The sequence below is a fragment of the Heterodontus francisci genome, chromosome 13 (genome assembly GCF_036365525.1).
Source record: "Heterodontus francisci isolate sHetFra1 chromosome 13, sHetFra1.hap1, whole genome shotgun sequence".
NCBI lineage: Eukaryota > Metazoa > Chordata > Chondrichthyes > Heterodontiformes > Heterodontidae > Heterodontus > Heterodontus francisci.
This window is the reverse complement of record NC_090383.1, coordinates 75379196-75400561: the sequence shown is the minus strand read 5'-3', so window position 1 is coordinate 75400561 and position 21366 is coordinate 75379196. Positions and strand designations below refer to the sequence as shown.

The 21366-nt window shown below is 41.8% G+C and overlaps 1 protein-coding gene across 2 annotated transcripts in view; it reads right to left on the bottom strand.

The window, feature by feature from the left end:
* Positions 1-21366, bottom strand: part of ppp2r5a (protein phosphatase 2, regulatory subunit B', alpha isoform) — a 183110-nt gene that overhangs the window by 59672 nt on the left and 102072 nt on the right. For both annotated transcript variants that reach the window (XM_068044126.1, XM_068044125.1), the window contains one exon: positions 9679-9875. In XM_068044126.1, coding sequence (XP_067900227.1) covers positions 9679-9875 — 197 coding nt within the window. The remainder of the gene's footprint in view (positions 1-9678; positions 9876-21366) is intronic.

Below are 21366 nucleotides of genomic sequence, written 5' to 3'. Positions count from 1 at the left end.
CGGCGCTCGAGTTTTTGCATTTACTAGCACTTTCTGGACATGTAATTGTCCAGGACATGGATAGGTTGCTGGAGTCTCCACATAACAAAGAATGTGCATTCGACAGGCGTGAGCAGCCCTGCCATGTCTCCAATTATTTATTTACTGCACTAAAATTAAATTGGAAGTTCCCACGCTCTTTTTAAACTCTCTCCCAGTGTGCTGTGCTGCTGTGTCTCTGCCCGTGGTTCCCGGACCCTTTTTAAACACTCTCCCGATGTGCTCTGCTGCTGTCTCTCTGCTGGTGATGCCCGCTCTTTTTAAAATCCTCTCTCCCAATGTGCTCTGCTGGTGTTCTGAGTATTCAGAAACTGTTCTATTCCACAACCACTGAACGCCAGTTCTTTTCACATTACCCATTCGTTTCCACTAATGAAAAGTATCACAGTTTATGAATACCTGCCCTCTTCATATTTATTTCAGAATAAACTGCATTACTCATTACAGCTAAGAGTCTTATCAAGAGTCATGCATTTTTTTTGGCAGGAAGAACAGATAAGAGAGTAAAATAGAAATAATAAAAAAAGGTAACACCTAAAGTCAAAAGGAGCTGCAAGTCTATCAAGATGGTTATTGGCTAGTATCAACAGAAAAATATGTTTGAAAATATTTAACAATCTTTTAAGTATATTGTCAGTTACTCACCTCTGATATACTGGCTACTATTGGAAGTAAAAGAGACATTACCTTAGGGAATGGAAACTATACCCAAGAAGCAAACTGCATGCAAGATGAACAAGTGGCACATCCACGACAGAGAATCCCTTACATCACCAAATACAGGAACAGCTGTGACAGAGCCTACACACAAGAACTATTACATACAATTAACTTAACAGGACCACCTGGGGCATGAAGCTCAAAAGTACTGGATGAAAAATTCCTCTGAACTTCTCCCACTCTGCTGATGTTATTTTGCCAGGAGTGTGACGATAACCCTGCTTAGAACAGTGTAATGGCAGCAGTTCTGACGAAGTTCCTGGCCTATTGTGTTTTTGCTTGTATGCCTCTAGAAATTATCAGCAGCACAAGATACTCAACAAAAAAAGCTGAACAATGTAGAAATCAAGAAGAGATTTCTAATTTATAAGTACTCCTACACGAGCCCCTTCTTTCCCAACCATCACTTATCCCTCAACCAACAGCACTACAGCAGTGGCTTGACAAGTTTAATCAGAAAGTAGCTGACAGACAAGCATGGTCCCTGGTTCAATCCCTGGTCTATGCTGAGGTATATGCAGTGTTATATTAGGAAAGGTTATCAACCTGAAACGATCTGTTTCTTTCTCCACAGATGCTGCAAGACCTGCTGAGTATTTCCAGCATTTTCTGTTTTAATTTCATATTTCCAGCATCTGCAGTATTTTGCTTTCGGCACAACAGATTAACTGGTCATCATCACATTGCTGTGCACAATTTGACTGCTGCGTTTCGACATTATAACAGTGACTACACTTCAAAGTACTTCACTGGCTGCAATGTTCCCTTTAAGTTGCACCTGTGCACAGATGCGCAGCAACTCAGATGATATCACGCAGACCATTCGCAAGTCATCTCCTTTAGAACGCCACGTGTGCAGCCACGCAAAATAAATGTAAATATTCGTGCATTGAAATGAACAGGCCATGCACAACCAAATAAAAATTAATGAGGACATTTGTCCTGAGATTGCGACAGGCATAGCTACTAAACAAGGTAACTCCTTTAAATGGGTTCACTCTATGGGCTGAATTTAATGTGGGCAGTGGTGGCCACGACGCTGAGCCAGAAAGCTGGGGGACAACCCACCCTGGTTTTTTCCAGGAGCCCTGACCTGATTCTGTGCCCATAAGACAATTAACTACCTGTCGCCGGGGCTCCTGTCCCTTTAAGGGTGGAGATCCCACCTCCAAGAGCTGCCGGCCAATCGGAGGGCCAGCAGCTTTTCACTCCCTGCAGCGCCTTGGGAGTGGTGGCCACTTCTGGGACTGCACCCGGCCCGGAGCACCATCATGGATGCTGCCCTGGAATCCAGGTGAGTGATTTCGGGGTCCCCAGAGCCAGTCAGACTGGGGGTGGGGGGCAGCCCTTGCTGCTGGAGGGGCCCTCCATGGACCACAGGGTGCCCAATCAGGAGGGTCCCCCACCCCACAGGGAGGTCGCCAGCTTTTACTGGGGGGTCGCCCAATGCTGCAGGGGGAAGAGGCCTTATTTGGCCTCTGGACAGGAAGGCAGTCCTGGACCTTCCCAAGTGCTGAAACAATTGCATGGCATCGGGAAAGCAACAGACACTCCACCCCTTGCCTTCCCACCCAATTCTATGGCCAACCCCCCTGGACCCCACCCCGCTCCCTTGGGGCACATTAAATTCCACCCTATGAGTCTCTTACCTTTAAAACAACAAATGTGTTTCCAATACAGATACTCATATTTCAAAGGTACAATAATTTCAAAATTAATATCACTTTCTCAGTCCCAAAGTATCTACTGGGAATAAAAATCCATGGGTCTTAAGAGTTGTATAACAAATACTATATGCTTAGGTCTCTCTCCAATTGACTCTGGGGTAAATACACTATGTGCTATGGTACTGAACTATACAGATAAAAAGGATGCTAATTTCAGTCACTGGTCTGTGCTGAGCTAGCGAATCACCCAGGGCTGTGGTATGAAGCCTGCAATGGAAATGTACAAGGTTGGGAGAAGGAAAAGAGAACAGACACATTTTCAGATCACAATCCATTTGCTTCCGCTAGAAAGTGAGCGTGTCAGATGAAGACAAGATGGGACTCATCTAGTACCTTCCCATAACACAACAACCTGCTGACAGGGTTTAAGTTTTCAATTGAAGGATATTTGGTTAACATATTAGTTGGTTGCGAACGCCTGTAGTTCTGCATTATGGCACAAAACAATGACTTTTTGGTGGGAGAGTAAATAAAGAACAAAAAAAAAAAAATCCACGTACCTTTGAGCTTTTGTGGCGCTCTCATTGGCCTACAACTGAAGTTCTGGTTCTGGTTACCACACTTTGGGAAGGGTGTCGAGGTCCTTGTGAGGGTGCGGAGGAGATTTACCAAGGTGGTTCCAGGAAAGTGGGATCTTGGTTGCAGGGTTGGGTTGGAGGGACTGGAGTTGTTCTCCTCAGAATGGGGGAGATTTAATAGAAATATGCAAGATTATGACAGGCTTGGATCATTTGGACAGGGAAAAGCTGCTCCCATTAACTAATGGTACAAGGGCTAGGGGACACAGTTTGAAGGTTTTAAGCAAGAGATGCAGGGGGAATATCAGCAAGAACTTTTTTTACGCAGCAGGTGGTCGAGACCTGGAACTCACTGCCCACAAGGGTGGTGGAAGGGGAGACCATCAATGACTTCAAGAATTCACTTGCAGGAATTAGACTTGCAGGGCCACGGGGATCGAGCGAGGGAGAGGGACTGACTGAATAGCTCTGTGGAGAGCCAACATGGACTCGATGGGCCAAACGGCCTCCTTCTGTACTGTAAATGATTCAATGACTCTATGACCTGGAAACTAATGTTAGAGATTGATTGGGTGGAGTACAGAAAGGAAAAGGCTGCGAGGTATGCAAGGAGCCCATGAGCCTCCTCATCAGCCTTTCCTTTCTGTGCTCTAATAAGGCAATGCTCAACGCCAAGGTTGTCAAGACCAAAATTTGCCTCCTGTATGTTAGATATTTACTGGCAAATAAATCAACAGGGCCTTCACCTGTGCAAATCATTATCTAACCCTTAAATGCTGGCAATCTACAATAGCTATGTACTAATTCTATCAGCAAACAGCATGTGCAAGTTTTTTTGAAGCAGAATATTTAAATATCTCAATAAAGAAAAACAATTTAAATTTAAGTTTATATTTTTGCTGAAATTTGCACAAAGTGAGGGGTAGAATACTTCCTTATTTCATTCCAGCATTAAGCATACCATGCCAGACACAACAGAATCAGAGACAGCATAAATTCCTTCATTTCGGTTATTTCTCCTAAGGTTTAATCAATGCAGACTTTGTTAAGAATGTAGAAACAGGTAACAAAAAAAAAGCCATTTGCTATGAAATCTATTCTCTTCACAAACTATATACAATTTGCACCATCATGGATTTTACCAAATCCAATTAATTTTCTAAATTAGGCAACAAAATAAGTTTTGGTCAAATTTTAATATAAAACACTCATGTTGTAATATATATAATCTCCTAAATGATGGTGGAAACCGTAATTCCAACCTCAAAAGATCAGACTCTTCCTCCACTATGTTAGTGAACTATCTTCCATTGTGCACAATTATGACAATATGTCCTGTTAAAATCGTAGGATTCCAATCACAAGAACAAAGGACCATCAGTACATTTGCTCCAAATTCTTTTAGAATATCAATCATACAATCTTCCCATTTAAGCACTTAGCTGTTTCTTAAATTAGTCCATTATCTTGGCCCAATGGATCTTCTTAGCAACCTAGCTATTGATAATATTTTATGTTTAAAAAAAAAACATTTGAACACCTGTCCTAAATTTGCCCTTCACATTCCCTGAACTTCTGCCATCATTTTGCTGATTTCTTTCGGAAGAAACCAATATGAAATCATCCAAATCACACAAAACTATACATCAACGAGAAAGATTTACATTCCATCAGAATTATTACTCAAACTTCTACAGGTCAACATTCTATAAAGCATACATAAGCTTTCAAAAGCTAGTAAAAAGTTATTAACATAAAGTTTGAAATTTGGCACTATTAGTAAGCTACTGCTGAGGCCCTAGATAAATGGATCAAACTTTAAAAAATGCATTAAAAAAAAACACAACTACATATTCAGAACAGCATCAGAAAATCTAAAGCATTACCTTTCTTCTTATTCATTCATGAGATGCGGACATCTTTGGCAAGACCAGCACTTACTGCCCATCACTAATTGCCCTTGAGAAGGTGGTAGTCAGCCACCTTCCTGAATACAACTGGGTCGTTTGCTAGGCCATTTCAGTTAAGAGTCAACCACAATGCTGCCGTTCTACAGGCCAGACCAGGTAAGGAATGCAGATTTCCTTCCCTGAAGGACATTAGTGAACTAAATGGGTTATGACAATCTGTTAGTTTTATGGGTACCATTGCTGATAGTAGCTTTTTATTCCAGATTTTTTATGATATTAATTGAATTGTTTCGAGACAACTGGGGATTTTAAATTCATGATACAGCTATCTGGTTAAATACTAGTGTGGTTATGCTGGACAGTTTCCTCTATCTGGTCCCACTTCATAACAAGACTAAAGTGCACTTATTGTTTTAAGTACTAAAAGTCTTTCAGGCACAAAAATCAAAGAATTTTTTGGACAGAAGGAAGCTATTTGGCCTATTCCACTTGTGTCTGTTTTCCAAAAAGGTTATCCACTTTGTCCCATTCCCCTGCCCTTTCTCTAAACACTTGTATAATGATTTATTTTTCAAATATTTATCCACTTCTCTTTTAAAAGCTATTGTGGATTCAGGTAGAGCAATCCCTGTATTAACAAGCCTTTGCGTTTAAAAAAAATCCCCATTTCCCCCTTCATTCATTTGGTGATAATCTTGAATTTACAACCTCTAGTTACCAACTCACCAATTAGTGGAAATAGTTTCCCTGATTTACTTGGTCAAAATCTTTATTAGATCTCCATTTAACCTCAAATGAATTGAGGCCTTGTTTATCGACTCTTCTCATAACTAAAGCTTTTAACCCTTAATATAGCTTTGCGATTTTTTTCCGTACCCTCTCTCTGGTCTTGACAACCTTTCTAAAGATGCCCAAAACAGCATTAAATATTCTACTTGCAGCTTAACCAATGATTTGCATAGGTTTATCATGAACTATTTGTTTTTGTACTCTATGCTCCTAGTCATAAAACCTAAGATCCTATGTGCATTTTTACAGCTTTATCTACTTGTTGCTCTACTTCTGATGCATCTGAATCGTTAAGTTTTCCTGCTGCACTACTCCTTTTAAAGTTTTACCATTTTTGTCCTCTTCCTCTTCTACTCAAAACGTATCATCTCATCTTCTCCAAATTAAAATTCATCTGACATCTGTCCAACATATTAGTTTGCCCATGTCCTTCATAAGTTGCTTGCAATCCTCTTCAAGATTAATCATTTTTGGGTTGTCTTCAAATTTTGACATTGTGCCTCTATATCCGAGTTCAGATCACCCATACTTTTCCCTAATTTACCTGGGCTAGTTACCTTCTTATGTCATTGAAACTGTTTCTTTCCCAGTCAGTTTTAACTTTTCCTTTGCCATTTCAAACCAATTATGTTACATCTGCCAATTGCTAGATGTTCACCCATCTTTATATTACCCATTTGCTCGAATTCATTTGCTAGAACGAGATCCAGAACTGTGGCCTTGTTGACCTAAAAACATATTGGGTTAAGAAAGCTACCCTGGATGTAGAGTCGCAAATACCCACTCCCATTTGTCTATCATTTACATTAATTAATCTAACCCAAGTCTATCTCTGGATAGTTAACTCATCCACTGTTATGTTGCTACATTCTCCTCCAATTTGTCTGCATATCTCCTCCTATGTTTCTTTTCCAATGATTCGCAGACTAATATACTTTCAGCAGAGCAACAGTTCCCTTCACAATCCTTAAATCTAAGAATTTAAGATTCAGTTTGTGCACCAACCCCACATTTGAATGTTGTAATGGAATCACTAATTAACAGTGCATCCCCTTCACCCTTTATTCCTACTCTATCCTCTATCTACACCAGGAATGTTCAGTTTGCAGTCCTGCGCTAGCCAAGGTCCAAGTTGCAATGTTTTTTTACACGTTATTACATCTTATTTTTGCACACAATTTGAATCTCTGGTTCACCAGTTTTATTCATAATCCTTTGTGCATTTACACACAAACCAATCAAACCTCCCCCTTACGCTACATCATTCCTTTTACTGCCTCCTCCTTCTGTTTGCTTTTCTCTTATCTTTGCAATAGTCTTTATCTCTTTTACTGCCTTTACAAAGCACCTTTAACATGGTAAAACTTCCCAAGGCACTTCACAGGAGCATGATCGAACAAAATTTTACACCGAACCACATAAGGAGACATTAGGGCAAATAACCAAAAGCTTGGTCAAAGCGGTAGATTTTAAGGGGCATCTTAAAAGGAGGAAAGAGAGGTAGAGTGGTTTCAGGAGGGAATTCCAGAGCTTATACCCTTGGTAGCTGAAGGCATGGCAGTCAATGGTGGAGCAATTAAAAGTTGGGATGCACAAGAGACCAGAATTGGAGGAGCACAGCTATCTTGGAGGGTTGTAAGACTGAAGGAGATTACAAACATCGGGAGGATTGAGGGAATGGAGGTATTTGGGAACAAGAATGAGAATTCCAAATTTGAGGAGTTGCTCAACCGAGAGCCAATGTAGGTCAGTGAACACAGGGCTGAGATTTCAGGCACGGGCAGTAGAGTTTTGGATGAGCTGTAGTTTATGGAGGGTGGAAGGTGTTAGACAGCAGGAGTGTGCCTGAATAGTCAAGTCTAGAGGTAATAAAGGCACGGATAAGGGTTTCAGCAGCAGATGAGCTGAGGCAAGGGTGGAGTCGGGCAATGTTACGGAGGTGGAAGTAGGCAGTCTTAGTGACAGAACGGATATGTAGCTGGAAGCTCATCTTAGGGTCAAATACGACGCCATGGTTGTGAATTGTCTGGCTTAGCCTCAAACAGTTGCCAAGGAGAGGGATAGAGTTTGTGGCTAGAGAGCAGAGTTTGTGGCAGGGATAGAGACAATGGCTTTGGTCTTCCCAATATATAGTTGGAGGAAATTTCTGCTCATTTTGTAACAGATGTAGGGCAAGCAGTTTGACAACTCAGAATGAGTGGGGGAATTGAGAGAGGTGGTGGTGAGGCAAAGCTGGGAGTTATCAGCATACTTACGGAACCTGACCTGTTTTTCAATGATGTTTTTAGATGATAAACAGCAGGGGGCCAAGGAAAGATCCTGTTGGACTCCAGAAGTAATGGTGCGGGAGCAGGAAGAAAAGCCATTGCAGGTAACTTTGCAGTAACAGGCTACAACTGAATAGTAAAGCATGCAATCAGGAGACTACAATCCCACCCAGCTGGATGCCGGAGGAGGATGGGGGGGTCACTTGTGTCAAAGGCTGCAGACAGGTCGAGAAGGATGAGGAGGGTTAGTTTATCATAGTCACAGTCACGCAAGATATGATTTTCAACTTTGTAAGGGCCATTTCAATACTATGCCTGATTGGAGGGATTCATTCATGGAGTTCTGGAAAAGATGGGCAATTTGGGCAACAGCAGCATGTTCATGGACTTTGAAGAAGAAAGGGAGGTAAGAGATGGGGCGGTAGTTTGCAAGGACAGAGCGGTCAAGGAGTTTTTTTTTTGAAGAGAGGGGTGACAATGGCAGATTTGCAGGGGAAGGGAACAGTAATCGAGGAGAATGCACTCTTAACAATATCAGCTAACCTGGGGGGGCCAAGAAAATAGGGTAGTCAACAGTTTAGTTGGAATAAGATCAAGGAAGCAGGAGGTAGGTCTCATAGGAAAGATGAGCTCAGAAAGTGCATGAGGGGAAGATAGGAGCTAAACTAGAGAAGGATGCAAGTTCATGGCTATGTCAGCAGGGAACCTTCAAGGAAGTTTGGCCCAGTGGGCTAAGGGAAGGGAAAAAAGCAGTAGAGACAGCGAAATGGATGGTCTCAATCTTAGTGACAAAGAAATCCATGAGCTCCTCACACTTGGTTGGAGGTGAGGGTGAAGGAGGCAGAGGAAGAGGGGTTTAAGAAGACGCCTTGTAGCAGAGAAAATAAACTGGAGATTATCTTTGAATTTCAGAATAATCCCGGAATAATGAGGAGTTTTGGCAGAGGAGGGCAGTGCTTTGTGTGGTCCAGCCAGATCTAGCGATCAACCAGTTGCTTGTTATACATGTTCAATTCTGTGTCCCTTGGGCACAAGGGAGCAGGGATATGGGCTGTTGTGGAGGAATGATCAGGGTGAGAGGGAGAGTAATGTTTTAATGGGGATTAGGGCAAGGTGGAGGTTAGGTGTGGTGAGCAGATCAGTAGCTGCAGAAATGTGGTGAATGGAGGGCCAAAGACTATTTGGATTTTGAAATCCTCAGCCTTTTTTTCCCCTCCCACTGCCATATTAGTTTCAACCATCCCCACAGCATAAGCTAAACTTCAAGTGAGGACATTGATCCCAGCCTTGTTCATTGAAGCCCATCTTAAGTACTCAAAGCCAACACTGGCACATCTTAAATGACATTTCTGTTCAATTGATTACTCACTTGAGAAAGTCCTTAAAAGTTAGATATAACTGAATCGCCAGTTCATATTTACTCAATTCATATTTACACTGTGACCAATGTGCCAAAATATGAAATCCTCCTATATTTAAGAGCTATGATGGTTTCCTTTTTATACAAGATGCAATATTATGGTTGTATTCTGTAAGAGCAGATCTCAAGTTGCTCTTAATGACTTATGTTTTATTAATTGTCTGTCCCATTCCAGGACGAACCTGTCTACTCTCACCATGAACATGAATTAACAGTAGTTTTTCAAAGATGTCTAGAAAGACTGAAAAAGATACATTAGACAACATCTGTTATGGGCATGTCACATACCATTTTCACTATTTCAGGATAGGCTTGTTCAAGAAGCACACCTCTATTTGAGGTGAGGAAATCCACCAATTCATTCAGGGTTGCTCGTTTGACCTCTTTGCTCTTTAGGTCTGAAACAGAGTCCATGAAATCAAAAATCACACAGCACTGCTGGAGTTTCTGACAGAAGAGATCATGTTGTTCAGCATTTGGAGCATCTGTAGAGAGAGGAAAAGATATATACTTGTTCAGCATTTAGGCATTTCATTTCGTCTCTGAAAGACCTGGAATAACTACTTGTTTACATTTGGTCCTTTAACAGCAATAGAATTATATTTCAATTCATAAGACATTATAAAGCACACAAATTTCAGGCACTGTTGTAAACACTTTTTGTATTTGGTGCCAATATCTATTTGACCAATATGATGATAAGCCTTGCAAATAACTTAATCATTAAAAGGGTAGAAAAATCTAATAGGATGCTCTGAGTTCAAATCGCTCTCCGATTTTGTAGTGGAAAGAAAATCCACAAGGATCTTAAATTGATGTTTTTAATTCTCCGCATTGTACTTTCTATATTTAGGGAACATTGGAACAAGAATAAGCCATTCAGCCCCTTGAGCCTTTCAATTAGATACAATTGTGGCTCACCTAATGCATTAATTTAACATTGCATCTTTAATTTTATATCCAATGGCCTAAGGTAAAACCGAAGGATTCTCTGCTTTTTTACGGACTTATCTATTTGCACTGACTGACACCTTTAATGACCGGTGTCTCTAAATATTTATATATATTACTTACCCATACAACAGCTCTATTATTCAAACTCCAGAAGCCCTTCATTATTGAACAAACTTCAGATTGGCTCTGCATACAGGACAGCAATCCACACAGGCAAAAACTTTCTAGCCTAGTCAGAGCAAAGTAATGCACCATTTCTTTCAGCTAATACCTCAACAACCAGAGGAAATGATTAAATTTGATTTCATAACAAATTGCATTTATACGGTGCCTTTAATGTAGCAAAATGTCCCATGGTGCTTATAGAAATACTGTGCACAATTCAAATAAAAACTGCCTACTAAAGCCACAGAGTGCACAAGGAACGGTCCCACTGAGACCTTATTTGCATTCATTATACTGCTCACCTCTAAAAATCTGAAAACGTAACTGTTTTTCAAACTTTTCTATCTGGGTAATCCCTTGGAAATATACATTTGGGCACCATATGTTAATTTCCAAAAAGCCATTTTGCAGAAAATACTTTGTTTAAATATATAGCAACTGAAATAGAAAGTAAACAAATATATACAGAAAATCAGAAATCTGATTCCCCCTCACAGATCCCTAACATTCTAGGGACCCCAGCTTGCAAACCTCCAATGAGGCCAAAATTTTCACAACTTTAAAAAAAAAACATGTTCTATAATTATTTTCTGACATCAGTGGAACTCTGCGGAGCCCTTTTTGAATCAGTATCTAAAACTTGTTCTTATTTTTCAAAGTTGTAAACAATAAACAGTAAAATGCAACAGCTTGCATGGAGGAAAAAAAGCAACATGTGCTCTCAAGCTTAACAAAACAATTTATTCGTGCACATCCAACATTTCCTGTTTTTTACTGGTATCAGTAGTATTACTTCAGAATGAAAAATAGGCTGTGCCAACTTTAAAAATCAACATCACATATATGACCAAATTCAGTTACATCACTTTACCTGCTGTATTGTGGGACAGATGTATTTAACCAGCATTTAAAAAGGTCCCAAGTTATTATAGGAGAGAGGTAATTATACACATCTCAAACTAGCAATTTTTAAAAAATTCATTCACAGAATGTGAGTGCCGCTGGCAAAGCCAGCATTTATTGACCACTCCTACTTGCCCTCGAAAGGGTGGTAGTCAGCTATCTTCTTGAACCACTGTAGTTCGTGTGGTGAAGGTACGCCCACAGTGCTGTTAGGGAGGGAACTTCAGGACTTTGACCCAATGTTGATGAAGGAATGGTGATATACTTGCAAGTCAGGATAGTGAGCGACTGGAAGAAGGACTTAGAGGTGATGGTGTGCCTATGTGCCTCCTGCCCTAGTTCTTCTATGTGGTAGACATCACGAGTTTAGAAGCCTTGGAGAGCTGTTGCAGCGCATCTTGTTGATGCTATACATTGCAACCACTGTGCGCTAGTGGTGGATGAACTGAATGTTTTATGTGGTGGATAAGGTGATCAAAAGGACTGCTTTGCCTTGGATGGCAATGAGCTTCTTCAGTTTTGTTGGAGCTGCATTCATCCAGGCAAATGGAAAGTATTCCATCACACAACTGACTTGTGCCTTGCAGATGACAGAAAGGCTTTGGGGAGTCAAGAGGCGAGTCACTCACCAGACAATACCTGCCTCCAAACTGCTCTTGCAGTGACAGTATTTACGTGGCTGGTCCAATGAAGTTTCTGGTCAAATGGTGACCCCCAGGATTTTAATGAGGGGAGATTCGCTAATGGTAATGCCACTGAGTATCATGGGGAGGTGGTGAGACTCTCTCTTGTTAGAAATGGTCACTACCTAGCTCTTGTGTAGTGCGAATGTTACTTGCCACTTTTCAGCCCAAGTCCAGAGGTTGTCTGGGTCTTGCTGCAAGTGGGCAGAGACTGCTTCATTATCCAAGGAATTGTAAATGGAGCTTTACGCTGTGCACAAACATCCCCACTTTTGACCTTATGTTGGAGGGAAAGCCATTGATGAAATAGCTGAAAATGGTTGGGCCAAGGACACTGCCCTGAGGAATTCCTGCAGCGCTGTCCTGGGGCTGAGACGATTGAACTTAAACAACCACAACTATCTTCCTTTATGCTAGGTATGACTCCAGCCAGTGGAGTGCTTTCCCCTGATCTCCATGAACTTCAGTTTTACAAGCACTCCTTGATACTACATTCATCAAATGCTGTCTTGATGTCCAGTGCAGTCACTCTCCTCTCACCTCTGGAATTCAGCTCTTTTGTCCACGTTTCGACCAAGGCTGAATGAGGTCAGAGGCCAAATGGTCCTGGCAGAATGTCAATTGAGCATCAGTGAGCAGGCTGATAAGGCGGTAATTGACTGAATTGAATTTGTCCTGCTTTTTGTGGACAGGACATACATTGGCAATTTTCCACAATATCCGGTGTTTGCAAGTGTTGCAGCTGTATTGAACAGCTTGGCTAGAGGTGCAGCTAGTTCTGGATCATAGTTCTTCAACAGACGGGACGTTGTCAAAGTCCAGAGCCTTTGCTCTATCCAGTGAGCTCAACCATTTCCTGATATCACGTGGAGTGAATCGAATTGACGAAAGACTGGCGCCTGTGATGATGGGGATATCATTCAGTTGGCACTTCTGGCTGAAGATGGTTGTAAATGGTTCAGCCTTGTCTTTTGCACTCGTGCTGGGCTCTGTCATCATTGTGGATGGGAATATTCCCATCATCTTGACAGCATCCCAGCTGCAGAAAGAACTGTTTAATTGTCCACTACCATTCACGACTGGATGTGGCAGGACTGCACAGCTTTGGTCTGATCCACTGGTTGTTGGAACACATAGCTCTATCTAGAACATGCTGCTTCCACTGTTTAGTATACATGTAGTCCTGTGCTTTAACTTCACCAGGTTGGCACCTCATTTTCAGATACATCCGATGCTGCTCCTGGCATGTTCTTCTACAAGCTCATTTAACCCAGTTTGGCCACCTGGCTTGATGGTAATCGCAGAGTGAGGTATATGCCAAGTTATGAGGTTGAAATTTGCAGTGGAATACAATTCTGATGTTGACAGCCCACAGCGCCTTGTGGATGCTCAGTTGAGCTGCTACATCTGTTCTGAATCTATCCTACTTAGCATGGTTAGTGACACACAACACAATGGAGGGGCTCCTCAGTATGAAAACAAAACTTAGTCTCTATAGGACTGTGCAGTGGTCACTCCTATCAATACTGTCATGGATGGATATATCGAAGACAGGTGTGAAGAAGAGCACAAGTAGGTTTTCTCCTCATGTTGGTTCTCTCACCACCTGCCGCCGGCCCAGCCTGGCAGATATATCCTTCGGCGCAGTGGTTAGCACCGCAGCCTCACAGCTCCAGGGACCCAGGTTCAATTCTGGGTACTGCCTGTGCGGAGTTTGCAAGTTCTCCCTGTGACCGCGTGGGTTTTCGCTGGGTGGTCCGGTTTCCTCCCACCACCAAAGACTTGCAGGTGATCGTTAAATTGGCCACTGTAAATTGCCCCTAGTGTAGGTAGATGGTAGGGAATATGGGCTTACTGTAGGGTTAGTATAAATGGGTGGTTCTTGGTCAGCACAGACTCGGTGGGCCAAAGGGCCTGTTTCAGTGCTGTATCTCTAAATAAATAAATAAACTCAGTCAGTAGTGATTCTACCAAATCACTTGGTGATGGATATTGAAGTTCCCCAGCCATTGTGTTCCTTTGTTACCCTCAATGCTTCTTCCAACTGGTGTTAAATGTGCACCTGAGGAAGGGCAGTAGATGTAATCAGAATGTGGTTTCCTTTCCCAAGTTTGACCTGATGTCATGATACCTCATGGGGTCCGAAATCAATGTTGAGGTCTCCCAGGGCCACTCTCTCCTGACGGCATCCCAAGTGCCACCTCTGGTGGGTTATGTCCTGCGGGTAGGACAAGTTATAACCTGGGATAGTGACAGAGGAGTCTGACAAGTTGGCTGATAGTCATATTAAGAATTCTACCTATGTCAGGCTTTTGCTAGACAAATCTGAGCCACAGCTCTCCCAATTTTGGCAAAAGTCCCCAGATGTTAACGAAGAAGACTTTGTAGGGTTGATCAGGCTGAGAGTGCCTTTGTCATGTCCAAATGTGATGCCTAGATTGAAGCTGAGTGGCCTGTTTTTATTGCTATTGTACATTTTGTAGCAGTTTGATACACTGCAAACGTCACGTCTTCTCAATACTGGTGCACCTTCCATGTTCTACCAGCTTTCTCTATTTTCATACTATATTATAGTGATTGGGTTAATACAAAGTGTAGTTGGGATGGTAGTCTGTATTAAAAATTGTCAGGGTCACCAAATGTATTGTAATATTAGGCCTACTGTCACAGATACCATCTTCCTCATTCTTGGAAGCAATACTGAACTCCATACATACAGAAATTTACCAGGTGAGATGAGAGTGACTGCTCTTGACATCAAAGCAGCATGTGACCGAGTATGGCATCAAGGAGCCCCAGCAAAACTGGAGTCAATGGGAATCAGGGGGAAAACTCTCTGATGGTTGGAGTCATACCTAGCGCAAAGAAAGATGGTTGTGATTATTGGAGATTAATAATCTCAGCTCCAGGACATCACTGCAGGAGTTCCTCAGGGTAGTGTCCTAGGCCCAAACATCTTCAGCTGCTTCATCAATAACCTTCCTTCAATCATAAGGTCAGAAGTGGGGATGTTCGCTGATGATTGCACAGTGTTCAGCGACTCCTCAGACACTGAAGCGGTCCGTGCAGAAATGCAGCAAGACCTGGACAATATCCAGGCTTGGGCTGATAAGCGGCAAGTAACATTGGTGCCACACAAGTGCCAGGCAATGACCATCTCCAACAAGGGAGAATCTAACCATCTCCCCTTGACATTCAATGGCATTATGATCATTGAATCCCCCACTATCAACATCCTGGGGGGGGGTTACCATTGACCAGAAACTGAACTGGAGTAGCCACATAAATACTGTGGCTACAAGAGCAGGTCGGAGGCTAGGAATCCTGCAGTGAGTAACTCCCCAAAGCCTGCCCACAAGGCACAAGTCAGGAGTGTGATGGAATACACTCCACTTGCCTGGATGGATGCAGCTCCAACAACACTCAAGAAGCTCGACGCCATCCAGGATAAAGCAGCCTGCTTGATTGGCACCCCACCCACAAACATTAATTCCCTCCACCACTGACGCACAGTGTGCACCATCAACAAGATGTACTGCAGCAATGCACCAAAGCTCCTTAGACAGCACCTTCCAAACCCGTGACCTCCACCATCCAGAAGGACAAGGGCAGAAAATGCATGGGAACACCACCAGCTGCAAGTTCCCCTCCAAGTCACACACCATCCTGACTTGGAACTATATCGCTACCCCTTCACGGTCACTGGGTCAAAATCCTGGAACTCCCTTCCTAACAGCACTGTGGGTGTACCTACCCCCCATGGTCTGCAGCGGTTCAAGAAGACAGCTCATCACCACCTTCTCAAGGGCAATTAGGGATGGGCAATAAATGCTGGCCTAGCCAGCGATGCCCCCATCCCATGAATGAATTAAAAAATCGCTTGGCAAAGAGGTTGAGAACTGCCAAGAGGTGAGGAGAAGTGGAAGATGACAAGCCACTTAGCAGATGAAGAGGTAAGCAGAAATTTTTAGGACACCTCTAGAGTAATATTGGGCCTGGCCTCAAACCACCCTACAGAAAAACATTTGTGGCTCACTATTGCTGCAGTTCACCTGATGGTGAGTAATTTGAAGCCTGCAAAAATGTGAGTTACCAAACAATTATGCTCATTCATTCCAGATGTGCTTGTGACCAGTACCCAAATACATATTCCTGCAACTTTTCACATGAGATATGCACCAACAAGGACAGGCACAACAAAAGTACATAGAGCTTTTGATACAGAAAACATCCCAAGGGGCTTCACAGGGGCATAATGGAAGCTTAGCCAAATTTGGAGCTATAAGAAGTAGCCAAAAGCTTGGGTCAAAGAAGCTGTTTTTAAGAATGCTCTTAAAGCTGGAGAGGTAGATAGTGGCAGAAGAGTTTAGGGTAGGAATTCAACAGCATGGGGCCTAGGCATCTTGAAGCAACAGCCGCCAATAGTGATGGGGTGTGATGGAGGTGAATGCATGATGCAGGTCAGAGTTCAAAGAATGAGCTTTGGGGGTGTGTGGGGGTGTCAACGGTCTGGAGGAGGTTAGAGATAGGGAGGGACAAGGCCATTAAGAAGCTTAAACACAGATGATTTTTTTTTTTAAAATTCCAGTGAACATCAACGCAAGCTCTAGGAACAGCATCTCATTTACCAATTAGGCACACTACAGCCTGCCAGACTGAACATTGAGTTCAATAATTTCAGAGCATGACAGGCTCAACTTTACTTTTATTTTCAGTTATTGTTTTCTTTTTCCTTTTTAAAAATTTTTTTGTGTTTGTTTTATTTTATTTCATCTTAGTTTGTTCAGTTTGCTTACCCACTGTTTTTTTTCATGTTTGTTTATTTAGAGATACAGCACTGAAACAGGCCCTTCGGCCCACCGAGTCTGTGCCGACCATCAACCACCCATTTATACTAATCCTACATTAATCCCACATTCCTACCACATCCCCACAATTCCCCTATCACCTACCTGTACTAGGGGCAATTTACAATGGCCAATTTATCTATCAACCTGCACGTCTTTGGCTGTAGGAGGAAACAGGAGCATCCGGCGGAAACCCATGCGGTCACAGGGAGAACTTGCAAACTCCGCACCGACAGTACCCAAATCAAACCCGGGTCGCTGGAGCTGTGAGGCTGCGGTGCTAACCACTGCGTCACTGTGCCGCCCGCTGCGCCACTGTGCCGCAGTACTTGCGGCTGTTCAATTTTCAGTCTGTTAACACCCTATCTGTACTAATGCTTTATCTTTCAACACACCATTAACATATTGTTTGCCTTTGCTCCACGACCTTCTGATCAGCTATTCTGTTACCTTGTCCTATTTACACCTTCTCCTTTGTTATCTCTTGCCCCACCCAGCTTTACTTGCTTATAACCTTTTACATTTCTAATATTTTATAGTTCTGAAGGGTCACTGACCTGAAATGTTAACTCTGCTTCCCTCCCCACAGATGCTGCCAGACCTGCTGAGTATTTCCATCATTTCTTGTTTCTATTTCAGATTTCCAGCATCTGCAGTATTTTGCTTTTATTCAAGGATAACAGAAGTTTGATGGGAATTGTGTTTCGTGCAGGAGAGGATATGAGCAGCAGGCTTTTGCACAAGTTTAAAGTTCACAGAACGTGGAGGATGTCAGACCGGCCAGGAAAACATTGGGATACCTGAATCTGGAGGTAACTTTTCTTAATCTTAGAATGTCGCTAAGAGTTTCAACGCCATGAAGTACGGTCACTGTCGTAATCTAAGAAATGCAGCACCTGGTTTGCATGAACTTAGAAAATCACTTCCCAAATCTATCAAGTTTAAGTTTGTTGCTGAATACCAAATCCACAGAGGCTAAGGCATCTTCAATTTCACATTAAAATAAAAGCAAAATACTGCGGATGCTGGAAATCTGAAATAAAAACAAGAAATGCTGGAATCACTCAGCAGGTCTGGCAGCATCTGTGGAAAGAGAAGCAGAGTTAACGTTTCGGGTCAGTGACCTTTCATCAGAACTGGCAAAAGTTAGAAAAGAATTAGGTATTAAGCAAGTGAAGGGGGTGCGGGAGATAGTGGCGAATATAACAAAAGGGAAGGTGTCTGATAGGGCAGACAGCAGGAGAGATTAAATAACCAAGCTGTTCTGTTGGAATATATTGGGTGTTACGCTGAAGAAAAGTAGAGTTGCAATGCAGAGAAATCACAGTTCTTTTTCCAACAGTCAGATCAGAGTTCCAACAGGACACTACTTTTATCTGTCAGTTGTTCATTACTGTCACTCTATTTGTTATGCTAAATCCAGGCATTTTGGCAGAGCTTTTTTCCCCTTCGTAGAATCATGAAATGATACAGGACAAAAGGAGGCCATTCAACCTATTGTCCCTGTGCTGACTCTTTGGTAGAGCTATCCAACTGGTCCCATTCCGCTGCTCTTTCCCCATCATCCTGTAACTTTTTTCCCCCACAAATATTTAGCCTATTCCCTTTTGAAGGTTATTATTGATTCTGCTTATATTACCCTTTCAGTTGGGTATTCCAGATCATAACTCGCTACGTCAATAATGTTTTCCTTATGTGGCCTCTAGTTCATTTGCCAATTACCTTAAATCTGTGTCCTCTAGTTACTGACCCTTCTGTCACTGGAAACAATTTCTCCTTACTTACTCTATCAAAACCCTTCATGATTTTGAACACCTCGTTTAAATCTCCCCTTAACCTTTTCTGTTCTGCGAACAACCCCAATTTCGCTGGACTCTCAACATAACTGAAGTCTTTCATTTCTGGCACCATTCTAGTAAATCTCTTTCAGGCCTTGCATTCTTCCTAAAGAGTGGGTGTCACAGAAGTGGACACAATACTCCAGCTGGGGTTTTCTAAAGGTTTAGCATTACTTCCTCACTTTTGTGCTCTGTGCCTCTATTTATAATGCCAAGGATCCCATACGGTTCTTTAACAGCCTTCTCAACTTGTTCGGTCACCTTCCAAGACATATGCCCCCGGGTCTCTGTTCCTTCACCCTCTTTAAAATTGTATGTTTAGCTTATATTGTTTCTCCTCATTCTTCTTACCAAAATGTATCACTTCACACTTTGCTGCGTTAAATTTAATCAGCCATGCCTCTTTCACCAGCCTGTCTACACACTCCTGAAGTCTGTTACTATCCTCCTTACTGTATACTACATTTCCAAGTTGAGTCATCTGCAAACTTTGAAATGATGTCCCATATAACCAGTCTATTAATATATCAAAATGAGTCGTGGTCTCAACATCAGTCCCTGGGCCTGGGGGAGATCACTGTATACTTTCCTCCAGTCTGAAAAGCAACCATTCACAATTACTCTCTGCTTTCTGCCCCTTAGCCAGTTTTGTATCCATGCTGCCACTGCCCCTTCAATCCCATGGGCTTCAATTTTACTAACAGTCTATTATGTGGTACTTTACCAAATGCCTTTGGAAAGTCAATATGCACAACATCAAGATCAACCCTTTCCATTAATTCAAAGAGTTTAATCAAGTTAGTCAAACATGATTTGCCTTTAACAAATCTGTGGTGGCTTTCAATTTTTAATCCAGTTTTACTAACAGTCTATTATGTGGTACTTTATCAAATGCCAATTCATTGAATGAGGGTACATAGCTAAGCCAAGATACTTCAATTACAGCAGTACTTGGGAGGAGAAAATACAAAGAAAAGGTACATGGGTCAACTTTCAGCAACAATCAGATCAGCATTTTCAGCTCTTTGCATCACTGATTGAACTATGCAGTCTTGCAAGTTGTATGGTTCAATTTAGATGTATCTGTATCTTGCCCACTCACCAAACAGTGAAAATGCTCGAACAGCCTTTCAGTAAATTAGGCCGTCCAAATTTGAATAACCTTTGCAGCTTATGAAGTTATCTCTGTTACCTTATGATCTGGAAAAAGAGACTAGTACTCTAATTAGATTGGAAATCTCATTATTAGGGTATTGTGGAGAGCCAGGTATTGAAAAAGTCTTCATTTTTTCTTGCAGGAGGCAAATTAAGATTGATTATGCCCCATAATTAGCATTGCTAATTACTGTAGATTCAGGAAAATGATTGGATCTTTCCCCATAATAATCATGCCCTACAAACAAGTCTTTTAACAGATGCCTAAAGGGTAATCCACACTTAGAAAAAAACAACTTTTCAAAGTAAAATAACTCAGTACATGAAGAATAAAATACCAAAGACTGAGGATGACCAGATCAAAAAGGAGGAATACTGGTCTTTTTTCCACAAATGCCTCCAATTTAAAATTCTATTCTGAACTGGATGGCCTCTCGTGCATCCCCTCTCCCTTCATTCACCATTGGAATTGTGCCTTTAGCCATCTATGCCTCTTTGGAGTTGCCTCCCAAAACCACTCTGACTCCACTTCCATTTCATCTTTTAAGACCCTCCTTAAAACACATATCTTTGACTGAGCTTTTAATCACCACTCCTATTTTGAACAGAGTCCATTTTTGTCTGGTTGTGCCTCTGCGAAGTCCCTTCGAACATTTTTCTATATTGAAGGTGTTATATAAGCACAAGTTGTTTATTTTTGATACTAAAACATATTGTTATTGTCTTCTACACATATTGGGATAAGTTTAAGATTTGATCTTAATACCCAACGTGCCTTGTTGGAAGACAATTCTGATCAATACTGACGATGTAAGGCTTGCCCAATATGGATATCTTAAAATAGACTCCTTGCTTTAGCCCAAGAGGTAGCCAAAACAAGTGGAATAACTCACTTATTTTGTGTTTGTATAGTATAGGAGTCCCTGGTTTGAATACCTTCATCACCAAAACGCTCACACATGAGTAATCACCCTGAGCAAGGAAGTAAGCCTTCAGTCGATTTGATATATCAGCATCAACGCGACTCCGGTGTGAAAAAAGTGGTCACCATCTGAGGAATGACACACTTCATGTCTGCTGGGCAAATGAGAGATAGCAACACCCACCCCCACTAGGCATATATAAACAGCTTTGACTTTATCAACTTGTTATTTTGTAACAAGAATATGATTCCACAACTCATCTGTTAACATATTACTGATTGAGAAGTCACCTAAAGTTGGATCCCTTAAAAAGTGTGGTTTCTGACAGTAAAAAAGGCTGTAACTATCGAGTAAAACACACATTTGATTTCTGATGAATACAGCGAGAAAAATGTTAGCATTAAAATCTTGTAGGCGATGAATTCAATATTTGTCTGAAGTTCTCAAATCATATTTTTAATATATCAATTGATAAAAACTTTGAATGTCTCATTAAGTTGCTCACGGC